General features: G+C 37.2%; 1 protein-coding gene across 1 annotated transcript in view; it reads left to right on the forward strand.

Moving 5' to 3' along the window:
- The window catches only part of STXBP3 (syntaxin binding protein 3), a 60608-nt gene extending 37513 nt beyond the window's left edge, over nucleotides 1-23095 (forward strand). The window contains exons 10-19 of the mRNA XM_046645556.1: nucleotides 2321-2416; nucleotides 2551-2608; nucleotides 8636-8701; nucleotides 9490-9570; nucleotides 10970-11108; nucleotides 11399-11505; nucleotides 12056-12148; nucleotides 13828-13913; nucleotides 21169-21317; nucleotides 22366-23095. Of these exons, the coding sequence (XP_046501512.1) occupies nucleotides 2321-2416; nucleotides 2551-2608; nucleotides 8636-8701; nucleotides 9490-9570; nucleotides 10970-11108; nucleotides 11399-11505; nucleotides 12056-12148; nucleotides 13828-13913; nucleotides 21169-21317; nucleotides 22366-22460 (970 nt within the window). The 3' untranslated portion in view covers nucleotides 22461-23095. The remainder of the gene's footprint in view (nucleotides 1-2320; nucleotides 2417-2550; nucleotides 2609-8635; nucleotides 8702-9489; nucleotides 9571-10969; nucleotides 11109-11398; nucleotides 11506-12055; nucleotides 12149-13827; nucleotides 13914-21168; nucleotides 21318-22365) is intronic.
- The last annotated feature ends 277 nt before the right edge of the window (nucleotides 23096-23372 follow it).

Genomic DNA, 23372 nt, shown 5'->3' on the forward strand with positions numbered 1-23372 from the left:
TTTCAGACACCATGCCTTCTCAGAGAAGGGAAACAATAGAAAGAATAAACAAATGGGACTTCACCAGATTAAAGAGCTTCTTCAAGGCAAATGAAAACAGGATTGAAACAAAAAAACAACCCACTAACTGGGAAAAAATATTTGCAAGTCATATATCTGACAAAGGCTTAATATCCATAATATATAAAGAACTCTCGCAACTCAACCACAAAACATCAAACAACCCAATCAAAAAAATGGGCTGGAGACATGAACAGACATTTCTCCAAAGAAGATATACTGATGGCCAATAGGCACATGAAAAGATGCTCATCATCGCTGATCATCAGGGAAATGCAAATCAAAACTACACTAAGATATCACCTTACACCCGTTAGAATGACAAAAATATCTAAAACTAATAGCAACAAATGTTGGAGAGGTTGCGGAGAAAAAGGAACCCTCATACACTGCTGGTGGGAATGCAAACTGGTGCAGCCACTATGGAAAACAGTATGGAGATTCCTCAAAAAAGTAAAAATAGAACTACCATACGATCCAGCCATCCCACTACTGGGAATTTATCCAAAGAGCTTGAAGTCCACAATCCCAAAAGTCCTGTGCACCCCAATGTTTATTGCAGCACTGTTCACAATAGCCAAGACGTGGAAGCAACCTAAGTGTCCAGCAACAGACGAATGGATAAGATGTGGTACATATATACAATGGAATACAACTCAGCTGCAAAACAGAGCAAAATCATTCCATTTGCAATAACATGGATGGACCTTGAGAGAATTATGTTAAGTGAAATAAGCCAGCGAGAGAAAGATAATCTGTGTATGACTCCACTCATGTGAGGAATTTAAAATTATGGACCAAGAACAGTTTAGTGGATACCAGGGGAAAGGTGGGGTGGGGGGTGGGCACAAAGGGTGAAGTGGTGCACCTACAACATGACTGACAAACATTAATGTACAATTGAAATTTCACAAGATTGTAACCTATCAATAACTCAATAAAAAAAAATTAAAAAAAACAAACAAACAAACAGCCAGCAATACTCCCTTTTTTATGAATCAAAAAACTCCAGGGATGTGACTAGTAGATGGAAGCATGAACCTCTGTGGTTTGTGCTCCATCACAATTTTTAATGGAAACAGAAAACAAAGCAGGAAGTTCTAAGTATCCAGATTCTATTTTTCATCTTGGTGACCTCTTTAAATTTACTCTTAAAATGGGATTGTCATCATCTTTTCGAATTCTCAGGCTGCTACCTTAATCTTTGTTTATAAATCACTTAAGGTTAAAGTATTGTGTTAAGTACAAAGTGGCATTTTAAATGACAAAAGGGCTTCTATCCTTAGTGTAGTCTTATAATTAAGCACAGTCCTTCTACCTTGGGGCATCTGTAATTAAGACCACATAGGTAGGTGGTTTTATAGGTGAGACCTGTAATTTTCTAAGGGCCTATGAAAATGATTGTATTCATACAGCAGAAATCCACATTTATTGTCTTCAGTCCAGAGCTAGGACAGCTCATTGCTGTCCTTTCTAATCTTGACTCAGGAAATTGACGGTCTCAAGGATGATTGAATCCCCCTAGCTCCACAAATTGGAGGAGGCTATCAGCATAAAAAGAGAAGGGAGAAACTACATTTGGGGAAGCAGTCAGGAAGCTCATTTTGAGTAATTTCATGAACCCCTTCAGTTGCTGCTCACTTCAGCAGAACTCATTAAAACAATCAGTTTTTTTATGGCTGCATTAGTTTTTCTCTCATTTCCTTTCCTATTCTATAAAGGACATATGGTGATAGGGCTAGGGAAGAATATAGGAACAGATGATATATGTTTGTGAATTTTGTACCAACTCTGAAACACCTGCAGTATTTAATATGCTTTATTGGGGGTGACATTTCTGTTCTTCACTTAGTGGGTATTTGATAGTTGTGCTGATGGTTATTAGTACATCAAAATAGTGTTTTAAGCACTTAGAATACAAATTGTTAGTATATTCAGTCTTGTTCTTAAAGTTGATTGTTGAATTTTTGTTTCATAAGATACCATTTTGCTGAGCTAAAACTCTATAATAATGACAGCTAAACCTAACTTTTAAAAGTAAAAATGTCTTGGTAAGCATAATACTTAGATTTTTAATCTAAGGATAGCAATATGCCTTAGTTTTGAGTAGGTATTCATTATCTTCCTAAAATAGTGGATTGAATACGTGTACTCTTCAGTTTTTTGCACTGTGTCTTAAACTCATTGTTTGTAAAAATGTTTCCTCCACTTTTTTTGGGGAAAAATAATCCAAAAGTTTTGTACTTCTCTCTACTTGTAGATATAAAACAGATGGGAAAGAAAAGGAGGCAGTCCTGGAAGAAGATGATGACCTCTGGGTCAGAATTCGACATCGGCATATTGCGGTTGTATTAGAGTATGTGAACCTATTTTAGTTTTTATTCTGTTTTTTTAGGCTCTAGATACATGATAATACATTTTGTAATCTTAAAACATTTCTGTAAAGAATTACACCTTAGAAATTTAAAGAATTCTCTCACAATTTGACAGGGAAATTCCCAAGCTTATGAAGGAAATTTCATCAACAAAGAAAGCAACAGAAGGAAAGGTAAGAGTCTTATTTAATTCTCAAAATAATGATGAAGAGGGACCAGCCCCATGGTGTAGTGGTTAAGTTCGGCATGGTCCACTTTGGCGGCCTGGGTTCGCAGGTTGGGATCCCAGGCGTGGACCTACACCACTTGTCAGCCATGTTGTGGTGGCAACCCACATATAAAGTGGAGGAAGATTGGCACAGATGTTAGCTCAGGGCTAATCTTCCTCAGCACAAAAGAAAGAAAAATGATGAAGGTGAATTTTAAGGTTTGTTTAAAATTTTTATTTTGTCTTTTTCACTTTCCATTTTCGGAAATTTTTTTTTTAAAGATTGGCACCTGAGCTAACATCTGTTGCCAGTCTTCTGTTTTTTTCCTTCTTCTTCTCCCCAAAGCCCCTCTAGTACATAGTTGTATATTCTAGTTGTGAGTGCCTCTGGTGGTGCTATGCGGGATGCCGCCTCAGCATGATCTTATGAGCGGTGCCTTGTCCACACCCAGGATCCAAACTGGTGAAACCCTGGGCCACCAAAGCGGAGCACACAAAATTAACCACTTGGCCATGGGCCGGCCCCAGGAAATTTCTAACGTACTTTTACAAAAGTAGAGCAAATGAACTCGCATGAAACCATTAGCTAGCCTCAACAGTTAGCGGCATTTTGTCTGTCTTGCTTCATTAAAGTTTATTTTTAAAATGCCATTTACCCTAATTTCATCAGTGCATTCTTGTTAGGTTTTTATTATTGAGGTATAATTTATCTAAGTAAAATGCACAAATCTTAAGTGCATACTGAATGATTTTTTACTTATATATATATATACTTGTGGCACCACCACCTAAATCAGGATAAAAACATTTCCATCATTCCAGAAGGTTACACGATAGTATTTATGTAGTAAGTCTTTTTTTTTTTTTTTAACTATTTCATTTAGTCTCCAGCATAGAGTTTTATTTTACCTTTTAGTATCTTTCTTATAGTCATCATGCTAGGTATTACAAAATGTATCTTTATATTATCACAGTCTATCTTAAGATATACTTTTGCCAAGTCCTAAGATTCAAGAACCTTGTAATAGTTTAACTTCATTTACCCCCTTCCTCTTTTGTTTGTGCTATTGTTGTCATGTTTTACTTCAAAATGTGTTATAAACTCAAGATGTTATTTTTGTGTTAAATACTCTGTAGATTTGTATATTACCTACATATTTATGAAATCTGCTGTTCCTTACTCCTTATTGCTCTTCAGTTTTCGCATTGGGGCTGGATGAATTCTCTCAACTTTTATTTTTATCTGAGTATATCTTTGTTTTGCAAGTTTTTCTGAGACACTTTTGCTGGATTTAGAATTCAAAGTTAGTAGGGTTTTTTTTTCCTTTCAGCAATTTAAAGATTTCAATGCATCATCTTCTGGCTACCATAATTTCTGTTAAAGAAATCAGCTGTCATGTTATTGTCATTTTCTGAAGATATATCTTTTTGAAGATTTTCACTTTACCTTTGATTTTTAGAAATTTTACCATGATATGCCTTACTGTGTTGTATTTTTCTTGGTATTTATTCTCCTTGGGATTTGTTGAGCTTCTTGAATCACTGGGTTGGTAACTTTCTTCATACAGTCTTGCATTGCTTAATGACACGGGTGCATTCTGAGAAATGCGTTGTTAGGTGATTTTGTCATTGTGCGAACATCACAGAGTGTACTTACACAAACCTAGATGTTGTAGCCTACTGCACACTTAGGCTACATGGTATAGCCTACTGCTCATAGGCTACAGAGCTGTACAGCATGTTACTGTACTGAATACTGTAGGCAGTTATAACACAATGGTAAGTATTTGTGTATCTAAAAATATTTAAATATAGAAAGGAAACAGTGAAAATATAGTATAAAAGCGAAAGTGGTACACCTGTATAGGGCATTTCCCTGTGAATGAGCTTGCACTACTGGAAGCTGCTCTGAGTGAGTGAGTGAGTGGTGAGTGAATGTGGGGGCCTAGGACATTGTCGTACGCTAGTGTAGACTTCATAAACACTGTACACTTAGGCTACACTAAATTTATAAAAAATATATTTTCTTTCTTCAATAAGTTAACCTTAGCTTACCATAACTTTTTTACTTTATTAACTTTTTGTCTCTATTGTAATAACACTTAGCTTAAAGCACAAACACATTGTACAGCTGTACAAAGATATTTTCTTTGTATCTTTATTCTATAAACTTTTTTTCTATTAAAAAACTTATTTCTTTTTACTTTTTAAACTTTTTAATTGAAAATTAAGACACAAAAACACATTGACCTAGGCCCACACAGGGTCAGGATCCTCAATATCACTGTCTTCCACGTCCACATCTTGTCCCTCTGGAGGGTCTTCAGGGGCAGTAACACACACAGAGCTGTCGTCTTCTATGATAACAATACCTTCTTCTGGAATACCTCCTGAAGGACCTGCCTGAGGCTCTTCGCCCTGAGCTAAGATCCATTGCCAATCATCCCCTTTTTGCTGAGGAAGATTCGCTCTGAGCTAACATCTGTGCCAGTCTTCCTCTATTTTGTATGTAGGTCACTGCCACAGCATGGCCATCCATGAGTGGTGTAGGTCCTCACCCAGGAACTGACCCTAGGCTGCCGAAGTGGAGCACACTGAACTTAACCACTAGGCCCTGGGGCCAGCCTCCTGAGGCTGTTCTTGAGGAAGTGTCACTCTTTTAAGAAATATGTCCGTGGTGGTTTGGTTGGTTGGTCTCTTTTTTTTGTTACAGATGTGCTTTTAAGCAGATAATGCACCCTGAACATTCCCCTCCATTAATGAAAACTTTTCAGTGTTGGGTTCCATGTTTTCCAACTTTTTTTAAGGAGCTTGTTGAGCTCTACAAAAGCTTCTGCCAGACCCTTCACTGTGAATTTTCTTGGGGATTCTTCTTCTTCTCCTGCAGTTTCCTTTTTCTTCCCTCTTCTTCAGCTGTGTGATGTTACTATGGCTGTGATGTCCCTAAGAGACAGGAATTTTTCAGCTCCATTATAGTCTTAAGGGATCAGTGTCTGTTGTTGACTGAAATGTCATTATGCAGCACATGACTATATTTGTAAAATTCTTGGCCATTATTTTCTCACATCTTGATTTTGTCCTATTCTCTCTTCTCCTTCCAGGACTCCAGTCACTTGTGTTTTAGATTTTTTGACTATATTCTACATCTCCTACATTCTCTTCCTTTTTTTAAAAGATTAATTGAATATTATCTCTTATCCTGACTTTGAGTCCCCTACTTCTGTCTCTGTTGTGTCCAATTTTCTGTTAAACTCATTCCGTTTTCTTTTTTAAATTGAGTTGTAAAGTTCCCCCTTTATAGCATACAATTCCATGAGTTTTGAGAAATGCTTCCTATCATATAATCGCAGTCAAGAAATAGAGTAGTTGGGGCTGGTCCAGTGGCACAGTGCTTAAGTCCGCATGTTCTGCTTCAGTGGCCTGGGGTTCGCTGGTTTAGATCCTGGGTGTGGAACTATGCACCGCTTGTCAAGCCATGTTGTGGCAGGCGTCCTACATGTAGAGGAAGGTGGGCAGGAAGGTGGGCATGGATGTTAGCCCAGTGCCAGTCTTCCTCAGCAAAAAGAGGAGGATTGGCGGCAGATGTTAGCTCAGGGCTAATCTTCCTAAAAAAAAAAGAGAGAGAGAGAGAGAACGAGAACAGTTGCCCCCCCCCCCCCCCCCCCCCCCAGAATTTCCTTGTGCCCCTTTGTAGACAACCTCTTTACCCAACTCGGATTCCCTACCAACAACTGATCTGTTTTCTGTTCCTATAGTTTTGCCTTTTCTAGAATGTCATCTAAGTGAAATATAGTAGTCCCCCTTTATCCACGGGGGTTGATTCCAAGACCCCCAGTGGATACCGGAAACCACAGATAGTACCAAACCCTATATATACTTTGTTTTTCCCTGTACGTACATACCTACGATAAAGTTTAATTTATAAATTAGGCATAGTAAGAGATTAGCAACCATGACTAATAATAAAATAGAACAGTTATAACAGTGTATTATTATAAAAGTTACCGTAGATCTTAGCAACCTCAGCATACGATTTTTTTTCTTATTAAGTTGAGAAGTTTCACCTTTTTACTTAAAGGAAGCACTTTACAGCTTCTCTTTGATATATCCAAATTGCCATAATGACTGCTCTTGCACTTTAGGGCCGTTATTGAGTAAAATAAGGGTACTTGCACACAAGCACTGTGGTACCACAACAGTTAATCTGATAAGCAAGATGGCAACTAAGTGACCATTCATGGAGGGGTAGCATATACAGCATGGATATGCTGGACAAAGGGATGGTTCACCTCCTGGGTAAGGCAGAGTGGGACGGCATCAGATTTCTTTCACATGGCTACTCAGGATGGTGTGCAATTTAAAACTTATGAATTGTTTATTTCTGGAATTTTCTGTTTCATATTTTCAGACCACAGTTGATCATGGCTAACTGAAACCACAGAAAACGAAACTGCAGATAAGGAGGGGCTACTGTAATACAGTATGGCTTTTTTCATTTAGTGTCATGCACTTGACATTCACCCATGTTGTGTTGAACAGTAGTTTCATCACTTTTTATTGCTAAATAAATAATCACTGTGTGGATGTACCACAATTTATCCAGTCACAAGTTGCAGAACATTTAGGTTTTTTCCAAGTTGTTGGCAGTTACAAAAAACATTACCATAAACATTCGGGTTTTGTGTGAACAGATGTTTTCATTTACTTGGGTAAATGATTGAGTGGGATTACTGGGTCATATAGTAAATGTATGTTTAACTTGATAAGAAACTTCCAAATTCTTTCCTAAAGTGGCTGTGCCATTGTACAGTCCCACCAGCAGAGAATGAGAGTCATTCATTGTGTTTTTAATTTCAAATATTGCGTTTAGTTCTAGGACATTCATTGAATCTTTTTTTTAACAAATTCTAATTCTCTGTTGAAGTACTCTATCTTTTCCTCCATTTAGCCCATCTTTTCCTCTGTTTTCTTTAGGATAAATATATTATTTCAAAGTCCTTGAATGCTAATTCCAGCATCTGGATCATCTTGGGTCTACTTTATTGACTATTTTATGACTCGAGTATCGATCACTTTTTCCTGTTTTACATGGCCAGTAATATTTTATTGAACATTAAAAATTGTGGATGATACATTGCACAGGCTCTAGAAGATATTCTCTCTGCAAAGAGTGTTGAGTTTTCTTCTGGTAGGCAGTTAATTTTTCTGATGAGTAACCTTGGTTCTGTTGAGATTTCATGTCAGACTTTGTTATGGGGAGTGTATTTCACTTTTGCACTTAGTCCAAAAACATAGTCCTAGGACTGAATGTTTGGGATGTTCACTTAGGACTCTGTTTTGTCTGAATCAGAGAATGCCAGTGTTTTCTTAGCACTAGGACCCTTCTGAAATCTCCGTCTAGCATTTAGCCACTCACCGCCTATTCTCTGCTGGCTTTTAAGAGTTATGCCCTGTCCATGTGCAGCTTAGAGTTTGGCCAGGAATCCATAGGCAACCCCTCTACACCTCTTTGGGTTATGTTGTGACTGGCTTTTTTCCCTTTAGCACTCTGCCCCCAGACCCTACGTCAGCAGACCCAAACTCTGATCTCTTTCCTCTGCCCAGAGAGATGGTTGCTTTCTACTTGAACTCTACTTCCTTTCACTGTGTTTTTGAAAATGTCCCAGGGAAAAGCCAGGGTGAGGGCAGGGATCGCCTTTTGTACTTTCCTTTGCTCAAGTGTCTTAGCTGTGAGCCCGTTTTTTTAATCCATTCCTAAAAGCTGTTGTCTTGTTTATTTTGTCGAATTTTATTTTTATTTATGGATGAATAGTAATTTTGATATTAGCTGCTTTATTGTGGCTGAAACTGGAAACCTCTTGAATTTGTTTTTGTTTTTTAATTTGCCAGATATTTAGTAAATTAACAAATATTTAAAACTGCTGTATTTTAAAGATATTATATAGAATAACTGAATCATAAGTTTGCTTTAAAAATGTTTGATTTTTCCTAGACATCACTTAGTGCCCTTACCCAACTGATGAAAAAGATGCCCCATTTCCGTAAACAGATTACTAAGGTAAGCAGTATTTTGTATAAGATACCTTATCATTTTTAGTTTATTAGTCCAGCCTGTTCTGTAGTCAGGTTTAGCAGTGGGTATCATGGAATGCTTGGTGTTAGTTGTCCTCTAAAATTGTACTCTAGGATTAAGAACTATCCCAAATATCTAAGCTTCTCAATAATTTTCTCTCTATGTATAATCCAGATTTATCCAAATCCAGCTTAAACTTTTTTACATATTTGTCTTGAATAGCCAAACGCAAAATTTAGTATTTGTCAACTTAATAAGAAAATTCAACATTGGATTGGCCAGTGGTGGTTATTCTACTTAGTTCTTTAAATTAATAGTTATGTGCTAGTAGATTTAAGAGCAGTTAAGCTGTGTGGGCAGGTAAAATTTTTTTTGGTGTTCCAGTCCTTTTTACAAGTCATTATCAGAATAATCTTCACACTTTTTTTTATCCTCTTGCTCCCTAGTCAAGAATCAATAATACAAATTCAGACTTTTTCTGCTGGACTTTCAGGACTTCATTATTTTTTTTCTCACCTTATTTTTCATTACTGATAAACCCAACACACATTCAACCTTTCCATTCTGATTTTTTGCTGTTGGTTGTTTCCTATAGATCATGTTAATTCTTACTTTTTCTTTTTCTTTTTCTTGAGCTGTTTCCCATGTTTACGTGGTAGCTCCTTTCCACCTAAGCCGATACTTTCCTTCAGGCCCGTCTCAAAAGTTTAATGTTATCAATTGCACGAGAAGTAATTAAAATAATTTAATGATTGATGTCTTCTGTTTTTCAGCAAGTTGTCCATCTTAACTTAGCAGAAGATTGCATGAATAAGTTCAAGCCTAATATAGAAAAGCTCTGCAAAACTGAACAGGTATGTGCAGAGCCAAAGTACCTGTGTTCATCGTAGATTTCTGGAATGAACTTTGTAACGTAAAGCCTAACTTTTTGTTCAGTACAGTGCCCTGAATTACAGAATCTCTCTTAGAAGGGGACTCACCTAGGCAGTATTTAAAACATCATTCCCCACCAGTACGTATACAGTATCATGGATAGCAGTCCCTCCTAATCTGTGATTATGTATTTCTGGTTGAATAGGATGATCTAAGTGTTTGGAGCATGATTTCAGGGTAGCAGTGTTGGCAGGCCTTTCTTGGTGGCTGCAGCTTTTTTTTTTTTTTGAGGAAGACTAGCCCTGAGATAACTACTGCCAATCCTCCTCTTTTTGCTGAGGAAGACTGGCCCTGAGCTAACATCCATGCCCATCTTCCTCTGCTTTATATGTGGGATGCCTACCACAGCATGGCTTTTGCCGAGTGGTGCCATGTCCACACCTGGGATCCGAACCGGCGAACCCCAGGCCACTGAGAAGCAGAACTTGTAAACTTAACCACTGTGCCACTGGGCCAACCCACTGCAGCTTTTAATGTAACACCATGTAGGTACACTTAACTAGTTTGAAGAGGCTTCTTGTATAATGCCAAAACTGTTTAGATCAGTGTTGTCTACTTGAAATAAGAGTGCAAGCCATATATAATTTTAAATATTGTAGTAGTCACATTAAAAAGGTAAAAAGAGAGCCAGCCCTGACAAGCCTAATGGTTCAACTTCAGCGCTGTCACAGCTTTGGTGGCCCAGGTTCGTTTCCTGGTCATGGAACCACACTACCTGTCTGTCAGTCGCCATGCTGTGGCAGCGGCTCACATAGAAGGACCTGCAACTAGGATATACAACCATACACTGGGGCTTTGGGGGGCGGGGGGGAAGAGAAAGATTGACAACAGATGTTAGCTCAGGGCAAATCTTTCCCTGCAGAAAAAAAAAAAGTGAAAAGAAACAAGTGTAGTTAATTTTAATAATATATTTGACTTAACCCAATACACTCAAAGTATTATCCTTTCAACATGTAATCAATATAAAACTTATTGGTGAATTATTTTGCATTCTTTTTGTCACACCAAGTCTTCCAAATCTTGTGTTTTAATTTATAGCACATCTTAATTCTGACTAACCACATTTCAAGTGCTCAATAGCTACGTGGGGCTAATGGCCACCATATTAGATAGCACAGGTTTAGATTAATGATTTCCTTCTCTGAATTATTTTTTCACTTTTTACATTTTCTATAGTCAATCGCTTACAAGTGATGTCTGCATTTTCTTGTGAAATATCATCAGTGTTCCATTAAAATTTGACAAGATTTAATAATAGATATTTTTAACTGAAAATTAATTTGGATTATAGACCGCTGACTGTATTTCATCTTCATTAAGGACTTGGCACTTGGAACTGATGCAGAAGGACAGAAGGTGAAAGATTCTATGCGAGTACTCCTTCCAGTTCTACTCAACAAAAATCATGATAATTATGATAAAATAAGAGCAATCCTACTTTATATCTTCAGTATTAATGGTAATGGAGATTTTGTTTATTTTCCTGAATATAGTAAAATGCACAGCTCTAAAAGCACTGTATAATAAGTGATTTGCTGTTGATCATAGAGAATCGTAGAAAGTTCAGTTAGCTGAAGTTGGTTAAGATAAATAAAAGGAAAGGTAAGAAATTGGGAGAAGACTGAAGGGTATGTAATTTAAATGTTTGCTTTTTATCTAAAAAACTTCATTTATGGTTACTACCTAAGACCTAGAAATGATTGTGGTAGCAATTATCTGACTGTGCACTCATACTTTTACTTATCTTAGGAACTACGGAAGAAAATTTGGACAGGTTGATCCAGAATGTAAAGATAGAAAATGAAAGTGACATGATTCGTAACTGGAGTTACCTGGGTGTTCCCATTGTCCCCCCAGTAAGAAATCTTACATTCTGTTTACACTAATATATATGCGTATGTGGTCGTTTGCATTAAATACATTTTCTTATATGGAAATCCATGTGGACAGTCTTCTTGATTTCATTCTATAGAATTATAAGTAAAAAGTTTAAAATTTTGTTTTCCATATACAAGTAATTTCGACAAATACATTTTTCTAGTGGATTTATATCTTATAGCTTCTGTTGTAATTTGCTATTTATGCTATTCTCTTTATCATTCATTTATAGCAAATTTTGAAAGAACTCTGTTTAGAATCTTACTCTTTTCCGAGTTTTATAGCATTTTGAGTAAACGTATTTTCTTATACTATTATAAGTTTTATCATTAAAGCACAAAATACTGTTCGGTGAAGTTATGTGGCCACACCTATTCACATTTTTTGAGTAGACATGTCCACTCTTAGTTTTAAGTCAAATAAACATAGTCTTTGCTGTAAATTAAATATCTTTGTTAGAAGAGTTAATAAGAGACTATCATTAAATAAAATTAGTGGTTTTTAATTTTTTTCCTCTAATGACATTAGTCTCAACAAAGCAAACCATTAAGAAAGGATCGATCTGCAGAAGAAACTTTTCAACTCTCTCGATGGACACCTTTTATCAAAGATATTTTGGAGGTAAGAGTCATTAAATTTTACCTATACCCCAAGTGCCCTTCTGCAGAGTGTTCTTTACTCTTGGTATATTTATCTGTCCGTCTGAGCATATCTGTGGGTCAGGAATTTTCTGCAGCACTGGGAGGGTTCACAAAACAAGACTGTATCTGGGGTCAAGGGAAGAAACAAACTCTTGAAGACTCTTTCCTTGAAAACTTCAGACAAACTCTCTCCACTGACTGCCTCAAAATAAAGAAAGAAATGAGCACACATGTCCTTTTTGGAAAAAAAGCTGCCATTGTTTTAAATAACTGTATGTAACAGAAATATAAATAATTGTTTGAATGAAAGTTCAACAAATAACATTTGTATGTGACCTCTATTAGAAAGTTAGACTCCAGTATTCTTGGAAATGTATTTGTGATTAAAATGTAAACCTCATTGTAGTTTGCTGTTAGATCCAGATGGTTGATGTCTTCAGTACTCTTTGCTTTGAGAAAATACTATTCCATTAGAGGAAATTGGAAAATGAACTACTAAAAATTGCATTATGAACTCAAAATCATGACGTTGATTCTTTGGTCATAATCATATAGTTCCATTTATTCCGGTTTTCCTTCGGCTTAAACCCCAGTTTCTACTTTCCTTTGGGAACTAATTGTGTATAGTTTATTACTATAATTTTTCTGTTTTGCTTGGCTAATTTTGTCATTCACACATGCTTAATTAATCATAGGTGAAAAATTTAAAGAATTTAGACTTTGTTTTCTGCAACATAAGATTTTTTTTTCTTTACCCATAACAAGGATGTAGAACTAAGTAGCTTTTCTTGGCTAGTATTTTAAAAATAAGAATTGACTTTCTCAAATCCTTTAACAGGGATTTGCATGTTAAACTCAGAAAATCCACTTTTGGCTCAGTAGCAGCCTAAGGCCTTCAGGATTTCTCCTGAAACTTGGTTTGTTCGCTTCTTGCAGTCTCATTGAAATATTCTTGGACTACTGAGTACCTTTTGCCCACTCCTTATGCCCATTTGTACTACCATGCTGTAAAGCAGCGGTCTCCAAACGTTTTTGATCCTGGACACTTAATCATAAAAAATGTGAACGTGAACCTACAGTATATGACTATTTATTTATAAACTATATATTACTGTATTAATAAAACACAATCTGTGTATACAATATATCCATACACATAAGTATATCATAAAATGTAACCCTAAAAAAGAGGAAAATTTTTAAAATGAAGTGAAAAGGAAAACTTTCCTCATTCCATTGGATTGTCTTGAATACCTCTAGTCCAGGCATGCACATCCTATTTTAAAGCTACTGCTTTAGACTCTCCAGGAGCCTAAGAGGTGTGACAGGACTAGGGTGGTATTTAGAAACCCCTAGCACTCTGGAGATAAAGGTCCTGGTAAGGCGCCCAGAATTCTTACACCAATGTGGGGACGCTCCAAATGAAGAGATAAAGGCATGCAATCAATATTGGTTTAATAAATAAGTAAATGATTGCATTAATTTTTGAATCAAGTAAGATTTGTGAATTTCAAAGAGAGGACTGACCTTATTTTATTGAATATTTATATATCCTTATGTTCTTTAGTTGTAAATACAAGTTTTGAGTTTTATGCAAGACAGACAAAATCCTGGAATTTACAACGCTTTCTTGATGGTTTTAACTCTTTTCTTCCCTAGGATGCCATTGATAATAGATTAGATTCAAAAGAATGGCCATATTGTTCCCAGTGTCCCGCAGTATGGAATGGCTCAGGAGCTGTAAGGTAAAACCTATAATTGAAAGTGAGTGAAGTTTTCATTGTGATGTTGCAGACTAATAATTGAAAGGCACTCTTACATTGGCAACTCTCCTTGAAGCACATAGTCACTTAAGAAGCAGTTTTTCTTTAACTGTAACCTGTGTAAATGAGTCCAGGTAAGTAATATAAAAATATGTTTTATTATAAAAAAAATATTTTCATGAAACTGAAAAAGAAGATTTCCCCTTTGTCTCTTTTTTCTTCACATAGCAGAAGACATTCTAATCCTTCTTTGATAATTTTTTTGTGGTGAAATATTTGGAACATTCAGAAAGCTATAGAGAATATTCTAATGCATACCCTGTACTTAGTGTCCAGATTAAGAAATGAGTCGTTATAAATATAATTCAAGCTTCCTGTAAGTCACTCTCTGGTTTTATTATTCTCCCTTCCTTCCCTGTCCTGAATTTGATGGTTGTCATTCACCTATATATCTTTATACGTTTTCTGCATATATTTGTGTCTAAATGATGTATAGAGTTGTGTTTTGCAGGATTTTCTCTTGGTCTTTGGCTTTCAGCAGTTTAACTATGTGTCTAGATGGAATTCTCTTTGTGTTTATTCTGTCTGGGGTTTGTTGAGTTTCCTGGATCTACAGGTTAATGCTTTTCATCAAATTTGGAAAGTTTTCACGCATTATTTCTTCCAAATTGTTTTCTGCCATTTGTGTCTCTCTCCTCTCCCTTTGAAACTCCCATTACGTACGTGTTGGAAGGTTTGACGTTGTTTTCGTGGGTTATTGCGGCTCTGTTTACATTCATCGTCTTTCTTTCTGTTCTCCAGCTGTGGTAATGTCTGCTGATCTGTCTTCCTGTTCTCTGATTCTTTCTTCTGACATCTCAAATCTGCTGTTGAGTTCAGCAGTTGAGTGAATTTTTCATTGCAGTTATCATACCTTTCACATTTAGAATTTCCTTTTTTTTTAAATTTTCTTTTCTCTTTTGAGATTCCCTATTATTTTCTTTAATTCTTTGATCATATTTATCATAGTTGCTTTGAAGTCTGTGAGATCCTAGATCTGGGTCCACCCAGGGTCAGTTTCTATTGATTAGTTTTTTCCAAAGTGTGGGTCACACTTTACTATTTATTTGCATATCTACTAATTTTTAGGTGAAAAGTGGACCTTTTTGATAATGTATTATAGCAACACTAAATTGTTTTTTGTTTTTATAACTCATGTGGACTTAAGCTGTGAAATTATTCTCCCCTGCAGTTTGTAGCCACTGATGTCATTGTTGAGGTTTTTTTTAATTTTAATTTTTTGGCTTGTTTTCTAGTGGTTGCCCATGTGTCTCTGTAGTTTGAGGTCAGCCAGTTATCTGGGCAGAGGTTGTGTTTAGATAGCTTGAGCCTGTAAAGCTTCCATCCTCTGCTGATCAAGCTGAGTGTGGATTAAGAAATGCATTCCAGGGGGCTGGCCCCGTGGCTTAGTGGTTAAGTTTGCATGCTCTGCTTCGGTGGCCAAGGGTTTCCCAGGTTCGGATCCTGGGCACAGACATGGCGCTGCTCATCAGGCCATGCTGAGGCAGCATCCCACATGCCACAGCTAGAAGGACCCACAACTAAAATAAAATACACAACTATGTACTGGGGGGCTTTGGGAGAAAAAGGAAAAAATTAAATCTTAAAAAAAAAAAAGGAAATGCATTCCAGGGGCCAGCCCTGTGGTTTAGTGGTTGAGGTCAGGCCACTCCACTTTCGTGGCCCAGGTTCTGTTCCTGGGTACAGACCTATACGACTCGGTACCCCTGCTGTGGTGGCAGCCCACATAAAAAAGAAATGCCTTCCAAGTCACAGTCAGTTCTTGAGTCCCCCTTTTTTTTTTTCACTTTTCTCCCTGACTCTCTCAGGCTTTTCCCCCACATGCATAGTTTAGCAGTCACGTAAGATGTGTGGAGAGCTTGTCCTTGCCTTCTTTGGCTTTCTTACTTCCAGAATTTCCCCATTAAATTTCTGGCTGATTTGCTGCCTACCCAAAACTGGGACTGAAGTGTTGGTCTACCAAAGCTGCAGGTCTTTCTGTTCTGAACCAGGTCCACCTTTTTTTTTTCTTGCTGGGAAAGATTTGCCCTGAGCTAACATCTGTTACCAATCTTCCTCTCTCTTTTTTTTTTTGACCCTCCCCAAAGCCCCAGGACATAGTTGTATGTTCTAATTGTAGGTCCTTTTAATTCTTCTGTGTGAGCTGCCGCCACAGCATGGCAACTGACAGACGTGGGTGTGGTTCCACACCTGAGAACTGAACCGGGCCGCTGAAGTGGAGCATGCCAAACTTTAAGCGCTAGGCCATCAGGGTTGGCTCAGGGCCACAACTTTTAACCAGCAGAGCTGCAGGATTTCGTATTCCCTCTCCCACCCTACCTTGAATCAAGTCTTCCACCTCTGGCGGTAAAGCTGCTGATTTTCACAGCTAGTCTCAAGTCAATAAAGCTATAATTTTTGCCAACTGAGTTGGAGGAACAGTGGAGGTTGGGTGTAGCCTCAAGCTAGAAGGTCATTTAGTCACCACCACCGTTCTTACTTGATATGCTAGCATATATTCAAGAGTAAATGCTGCTTAATTTGTTGTCTGCCTGTAGTTGATTTCCAGTTGACCTGAAATGGTTTTTCCCCCAGTTTCCTCCAGGTTTACACTTGTTTTCTTAGAGGGGAGTCTCCTGACCAGCTCATTCCACCACGACCACAAGTTCTCTCTGCAGTTATGTTTTTAAACTTAATGTAAATGGTGTCATATTCTGTGTCCTCCTGCAACATGGTTTTTTTGTTCTCCTCAACATTATGTTTGTGAAATTTATCCCAGATTCATACATGTATAGATTTTCACTGCTGGTTGGTGTATTTTTATAAGTATTACAGTTTATTCGTCTGTTTTCCACAAGATGATAATTTAGGCTGTATCAAAGCTGGTGCCATGACAAACAGTATGCAGTGAGCATTCTTGTACATTCATGTGTATTTGAGTATCTGTTTTCAACTGATGACTGTTTCTTTTGCTTTATTTTTTCCTTTTCTGCTGGTTGGGAAGTTATATAGCCTATTTGTATTTTTGTAGCAGTTAGCCTTAGAATTTTAGTATACTACTTTGACTCGATAAAGTAGGAGTTTAATTAGTATCTTTGCCCTCCTCTTGAGCAATACAAGAACCTTAGAACAACTTAATTCAAATTGTTATGAATTTGACATAACACCCCTTAAATGTTATCTTAATACTTTAGTTTTGCTCAACTTATATCTTTTTTACTTCCCAAATTAATGATTAGCTTTATTATCTTTTTTAGTTGTGTGTGTGTATTAACCAGTTATTGCTCACCACTGCTCCTCACATCACCTTTTTTGGGCTCAGTTACCTTCTTTTCTGACGTATATCCTTTAGAAGTTCCTTCAGTGTGGGTTTGTCGATGGTAGAGTCTTACGTGTTTCATGTAATTTTGGATTCTGAGCTTATTCCAGTAGCCAGGGTTGAGAAGTGGGTGCCTTCAGAGAGGTTTTGTGTTTGCTTCTGCTGGGGTTAGAGACTTTTTCTTTTATATGTTAATTTCTCAGAAAGGCCTGTGTTGCAATTATTGGGAGAAGCTTCTTCGTGGTCTCCCCTTGCTTCCTCCTCCCCAGGAAAGATTCGCCCTGAGCTAACACCTGTTGCCAATCTTCCTCTCTTTTTTTTCTCCCCAAAGCCCCAGGACATAGTTTATATTCTAGTTGACAGTCCTTCTAGTTGTTCTGTGTGAGCTGCTGCCAGAGCACGGCTACTGACAGCCAAGTGATGTGATTCTGTGCCTGGGAACCAAACCTGGGCCACCCAAGTGGAGCATGCTGAACTTTAAGCACTAGACCATCAGGGCTGGCTCTCCCCTTGCTTTTGAGGGTGTCCCGACCTTATTGCAGACTCCCAGTCCCTACCTTGCACAGTACCTAAGGCTGTGTCTTCTTTGTTCATTAAACAGGTAAACACCCAAGCCATGTGTTTGCCTAGATTAGACTAACACTCCATGAGGCAGACCAAGCCTCAGCTCAATTTACTACTCTAGTTTTTTGTTTGTTTGTTTTTGAGGAAGATTAGCCCTGAGCTAACTGCTGCCAATCCTTCTCTTTTTGCTGAGAAACACTGGCCCTGAGCTAACATCCATGCTTATCTTCCTCTACTTTCTATGTGGGACACCTATCACGGCATGGCTTGCCAAGCGGTGCCACGTCTGCACCCGGGATCCGAACCGGTGAACCCCAGGCCACCGAAGCAGAACGTGTGAACTTAACCGCTGTGCCACCGGGCTGGCCCCACTACTCCAGTTTTTCTCTTCCTTTTTACTGCTGGCTCTTGGAGATTTCTCTTACTTGTTTACTTTCAGCTGTGGTTTTAAAAAGATGTTTGCTCTTATTTTAACTAATACTTCTAGGAACTTTCCCGAGTGAGATTTTCAGGACCTAGGGATTTAGTCATTATTTTTGTATCTCAGAGTATAAAACACTAGCACAGTTCTTACACATGTATATGAAACAAATTAAATATAATCCCATTGGCCTAAAATTGCTATTCAGAAGTTTAAAAATTGTTAGAATCACATACTTGTTTTGAGTAGTATTATCTCCTTTTCTTTTGCTTTCTTACTCTCTTTCTCTCTCTTTGGAAAGGTTTTTAAACCAAAGTAGCACTTTTAGTATGTCCTTGATTTATTTTGTATGAGAACCAAGAATGTATCTTGTTCCTCTTTTATCTTTCAAAACCAGCTACTAATTCTCTTTACTTTTTCCTGTTGTTTACTGCCTTGTCATTCCTTAAGATGGTAGATGAAAGTTATCATTCCAAATGCTGGACTAAGACATTGTTGAAAGTTCACTGTTGGGTCCCACATTGTAGCATTTGTGGTCATCTAGGACATGGTTTTCAAAGTGGGTAACAGGATGATCTATTGGGTACTTATTTTTACCTAAAAAAGGGATAAATTAAACTTTATTTATATACTGATACACATGTATAATTTATAAACTAATATGTTTTTAATAGATGTACATAAATGTTTATTTTGAAATATTTGTTTACTCTTCAAATAAAAGCTAAGAATTTTGACCAGTGGGGTATGGGAAAAAGAAAGTGGTTCCTGAGCCAGCCCTGGTGGTCTGCTGGTTAAGAGTCTGGCTTTCACCGTCGCGGCCCAGGTTTGGTTCCTCGTCGTGGAACCACACCACCTATCTGTGAGTTGTCATATTGTGGTGGCAGCTCACATAGAGAACTAAACTAACAACTAGGATACACAATATGCACTGAAGCTTTAAAAAAATAAAGAAAGAGGGCCAGCCTGGTGGTGCAGCGGTTAAGTTTGCACATTCTGCTTCGGCAGCCTGGGGTTCTCCGGTTCGGATCCCAGATGCAGACATGGCACCGCTTGGCAAGCCATGCTGTGGTGGGCGTCCCACATATAAAGTAGAGGAAGATGGGCACGGATGTTAGGTCAGGGCCAGTCTTCCTCAACAAAAAGAGGAGGATAGGCAGCAGATGTAAGCTCAGGGCTAATCTTCCTCAAAAAAATAAATTAAAAAAAAGAAAGAAAAAGTGATTCCTATGATCTAGAGCAGTGCTATCCAGTAGAACTGAAGCAGTGAAGGAAATGTTCTGTGTCTGTACTGTCCAGTGTGGTAGCCACTAGTTCAATGTAGCTATTGAACACTAGATATGTGGCTAGTGTGACTGAGGAAGTGAATTTTTAATTGTATTTAATTTTAATTAATTTAAATTTAAATAGCATCATGTGGGTGGTGGTTACTGTATTGGACAGTGCAGATCTAGAGCAATCTCAGGGAGGAAATGGTAGAGATAATGGCTACTGTTTGTTGAGTGTTTTTCTGGTACCAGATTCCATACTTAGTGTATTCTGTAAATTATTCTGTTTAGTCCTGAAAACAATCCTTGAGGTTAAGAGAGAGGGTAAGTAACTTGCTGAAACTCATATTGAATTAGAAGGAGTCAGAGTTGAAACCCAGTAAGAAGAAAACAAACTAGAAAGAGGGAAATTATAGTAAAGATAAACAGGTAAAATTAATGCAATAGAAATGAGAAAAGTAAAAGTAATAGGTAAATCCTCCCCCCCAACAGAGTTGAAACCGGGTGAAATTCTTTTTTTTTTAACAACTTTATTGAGGTATAATTGACTTAATAACATTGAATATATTTAAGGTGTACAGCTTGATGTTCTGATACATACATATTATGAAATTGTCATCACAAGCTAATTAATAAATCTCTCACCTCCACATAATTACCGTTTTCTTTCTTTGTGTGTGTGTGTGTGGTGAGATGACTTAATTTAAGATTTACTCTCTTAGCAAATTTCAAGTATAAATACAGTTTTGTTAACTTTAGTCACCATGCTGTACATTAGATCTCCAGAAATTACTCATCTCGTATAACTGAAACTGCCCTTTTACCAATATCACCTCATTTCTTCCTCCCCCCATCCCCTGGCAACCAGCATTCTGTTCTCTGCTTCTGAGTTTGACTGTTTTTGGTTCCACATGTAAGTGAGGTCATGCAGTATTTGTCTTTCTGAATCTGACTTACTTCACTTGGCAGAATGTCCTCCAGGTTCATCGATGTTGTTGCAAATGGCAGGATTTCTTTCTTTTTTAAGGCGGAATAATATCCATTGTGTATATACACCACATTTTCTTTATCCATTTGTCTGCCAGTGGACACTTAGGTTGTTTCCATATCTTGGCTCTTGTGAGCAATGCTGCAGTGAACATGGGAGTGCAGATATGTCTTCAGTGTCTCCTGCCGTCATACTTGACTGATTCCAGCAAGGGACGTCCCAGCACCACGTCGGCTCCCATCTGTACCTGCGCCCCATCTGCACGTCTTTAAAACTCTCTTGTTTCAGTGCCACTCCCCTCTCCCCCCTTTTTTTAACTTCAAGCAGTTATAGACTTTTCAAGTATATTATTTCTTCATATGAAATAAATAAGACAGGGTGTTAGCTTTCTTTTATAGGTGAAAATACTGAGCTAGATTATGAGTGAGTTGTTCACACTATCAGATCAAAACAAACTTGAAGTGCAGCTGTCCTGCCTAATCCGTGGTGCTCTGGTCATATCATAGTGAAGTCATTTCCTTAAAAATCAGTGTAATTGGAGCCCAATTTGAGCTTGCTTGAGTTAAGCTTTTTAAAAGGTCTGCAAGCAGTGTGGCTTTGGGAATGTTTTTAACACATTTATGTTTTTTATTTTTTAGTGCTCGCCAGAAGCCCAGAGCTAGTTATTTAGAGGACCGAAAAACTGGATCAAAGCTGATTGTCTTTGTAATTGGAGGAATTACGTACTCCGAAATGCGTTGTGCTTATGAAGTTTCTCAGGCACATAAATCCTGTGAGGTTATTATTGGTAAGACTTTTGCTTTCCTCTTTTCTATTTTTTTAAACTCTAAATGCAAAAATATATAAGTAAAACTTTATATTTTACATTTAGGACTAAATTGTTGCATGCAAAAAAACCTTTTTTAATCATGATGTCTTTTATCTGATGTCCTAGAGTTTTTTCCTGGTTGACGCTTTTGATAATTTTATTTTTAAATATTCTAATTTTGAGGGAATGAGCTTCAAAATATTGTATTCTTTAAATATTATTAAATATGTCCTTTAAAACATAATGTTCCATACTTTTCTTGTTCTCATCATTAAATGATTTTTGAGAGAGAAATACATTTCTACTACAGAAATATTTAGAATTTTTTTGTGAATGTGGACCTGACATTGGCAAGGCCTGTATGGAATTTAATTTTAAGAATTTCAGTCATGGGCCAGCCCCGTGGCTGAGTGGTTAAGTTCGCGCGCTCCGCTTCAGTGGCCCAGGGTTTCGCCAGTTCGGATCCTGGTTGTAGACATGGCACCTCTCATCAGGCCATGTTGAGGCAGCGTCCCATATGCCACAACTAGAAGGACCCACAGCTAAAATATACAACTATGTACTGGGGGGATTTTGGGGGAAAAAGCAGGAAAAAAAAATCCTTTCCTTAAAAAAAAAAAAGAATTTCAGTCGAAGCCACTGGTACGTAAGCTCTCCTGACGTGCAGAGGTGCAGCATTTGTATGAGCCTGGGTTTGCAGCGCTGCTGAGCGGTTCTCTGACTGAAGTGACTCTTCCTGTTCTGTCAGGAGGATAGAGTGACTAATTTTGCTCTTCAGTGCATCAGTATATAGCACAAAGTAGACAAAGCACTAGGAGTGGGCAGTGTGTCTGAAGACTTACTGAGCATGCTCAATGGAGAGGAAGGATTGAAATATAGTATAGGCAGCTTTCAGGAAGCTGTCCTATAGAAATTTTGTTAAATTGCCCCAAGCTACTGCATTTTACTTATTTGTAGGACGATACAGTTAGCCAGTGAAAGTTGATTTAACTGCTGACCTTTGAAAATTTATCTTTTCCTCTGCCAGGTTCTACTCATATTTTAACACCCAAAAAGCTGTTGGATGATATAAAGATGCTGAATAAATCCAAGGATAAACTCTCCTTTATTAAGGATGAATAGCTTTTTTTCTTTTTGGAAATTCTTATTCATATATTCAACTAAACTAGATCAAGATAAGTTGCTATCATGTAATTTAACCAATGTAAATATTTTATGGAGTAATGATTTTTCACATATATTTCTTAAGGCACTGTTTATGATTACCTGTCATTGGATTTGCCATTTTTAATAATTTAAATATTGCTGCTGCTTTGTAGATGATGAGAAGAAATGTTAAAATGCTTTGTAGAAGGAAATTTTTTCACCTTTGGAACAGAATATATTAGAGTTGCAGGTCACAGCCACCTATGTACATACTAATTACTTGTTAGATACTTATCTGTCTTATGCTAAAGTATAGTTTTTGGGAAAAGAATTTTTAAATGAAAAGGTTGTAAAAGTAAAAACTGTAAATGTGTATGTATGATAGAGTGATTTCCTGTAAGTGCAGTTTTTCTTTCAACTGAAATTCCTAATTTCTTTTATGTGTAAAATAATTCAGTCATTAGTAGAAATACAATGATTTCACAATGTATACTATCTTGCTAGATACTCCTAAAGAACACAATTTTATATAATTTTGAAATCATGTATGTTTAAATTAGAAAACCAAAAATAATCACAAACATTCTAAGAGAAAATAAATATATAAGTTACAAAAATTATCTTTTTTTTTTTATGGGGGAGGAAGGGGAAGTTGGAAAGTTTAAAAGTTCTAAATCAGAGAGTTACAAAGAAGGAAAAGAATGCACCATAATCTTCCCACCAAGTTAACCCCTGCTGACTTTAAAAAAATAGTATATTTGTATACAGTTGGATAAGATGTGTCTGTACATATGTTGCACAAAGGGAACACATGTTACACATCTGAGCACGTGTGATACACAAAGAGAATACCTCATTTCAAATCTCTCCTTTTACCTGGCCTCATAG

Source organism: Equus quagga, chromosome 18 (genome assembly GCF_021613505.1).
Source record: "Equus quagga isolate Etosha38 chromosome 18, UCLA_HA_Equagga_1.0, whole genome shotgun sequence".
Lineage (NCBI taxonomy): Eukaryota > Metazoa > Chordata > Mammalia > Perissodactyla > Equidae > Equus > Equus quagga.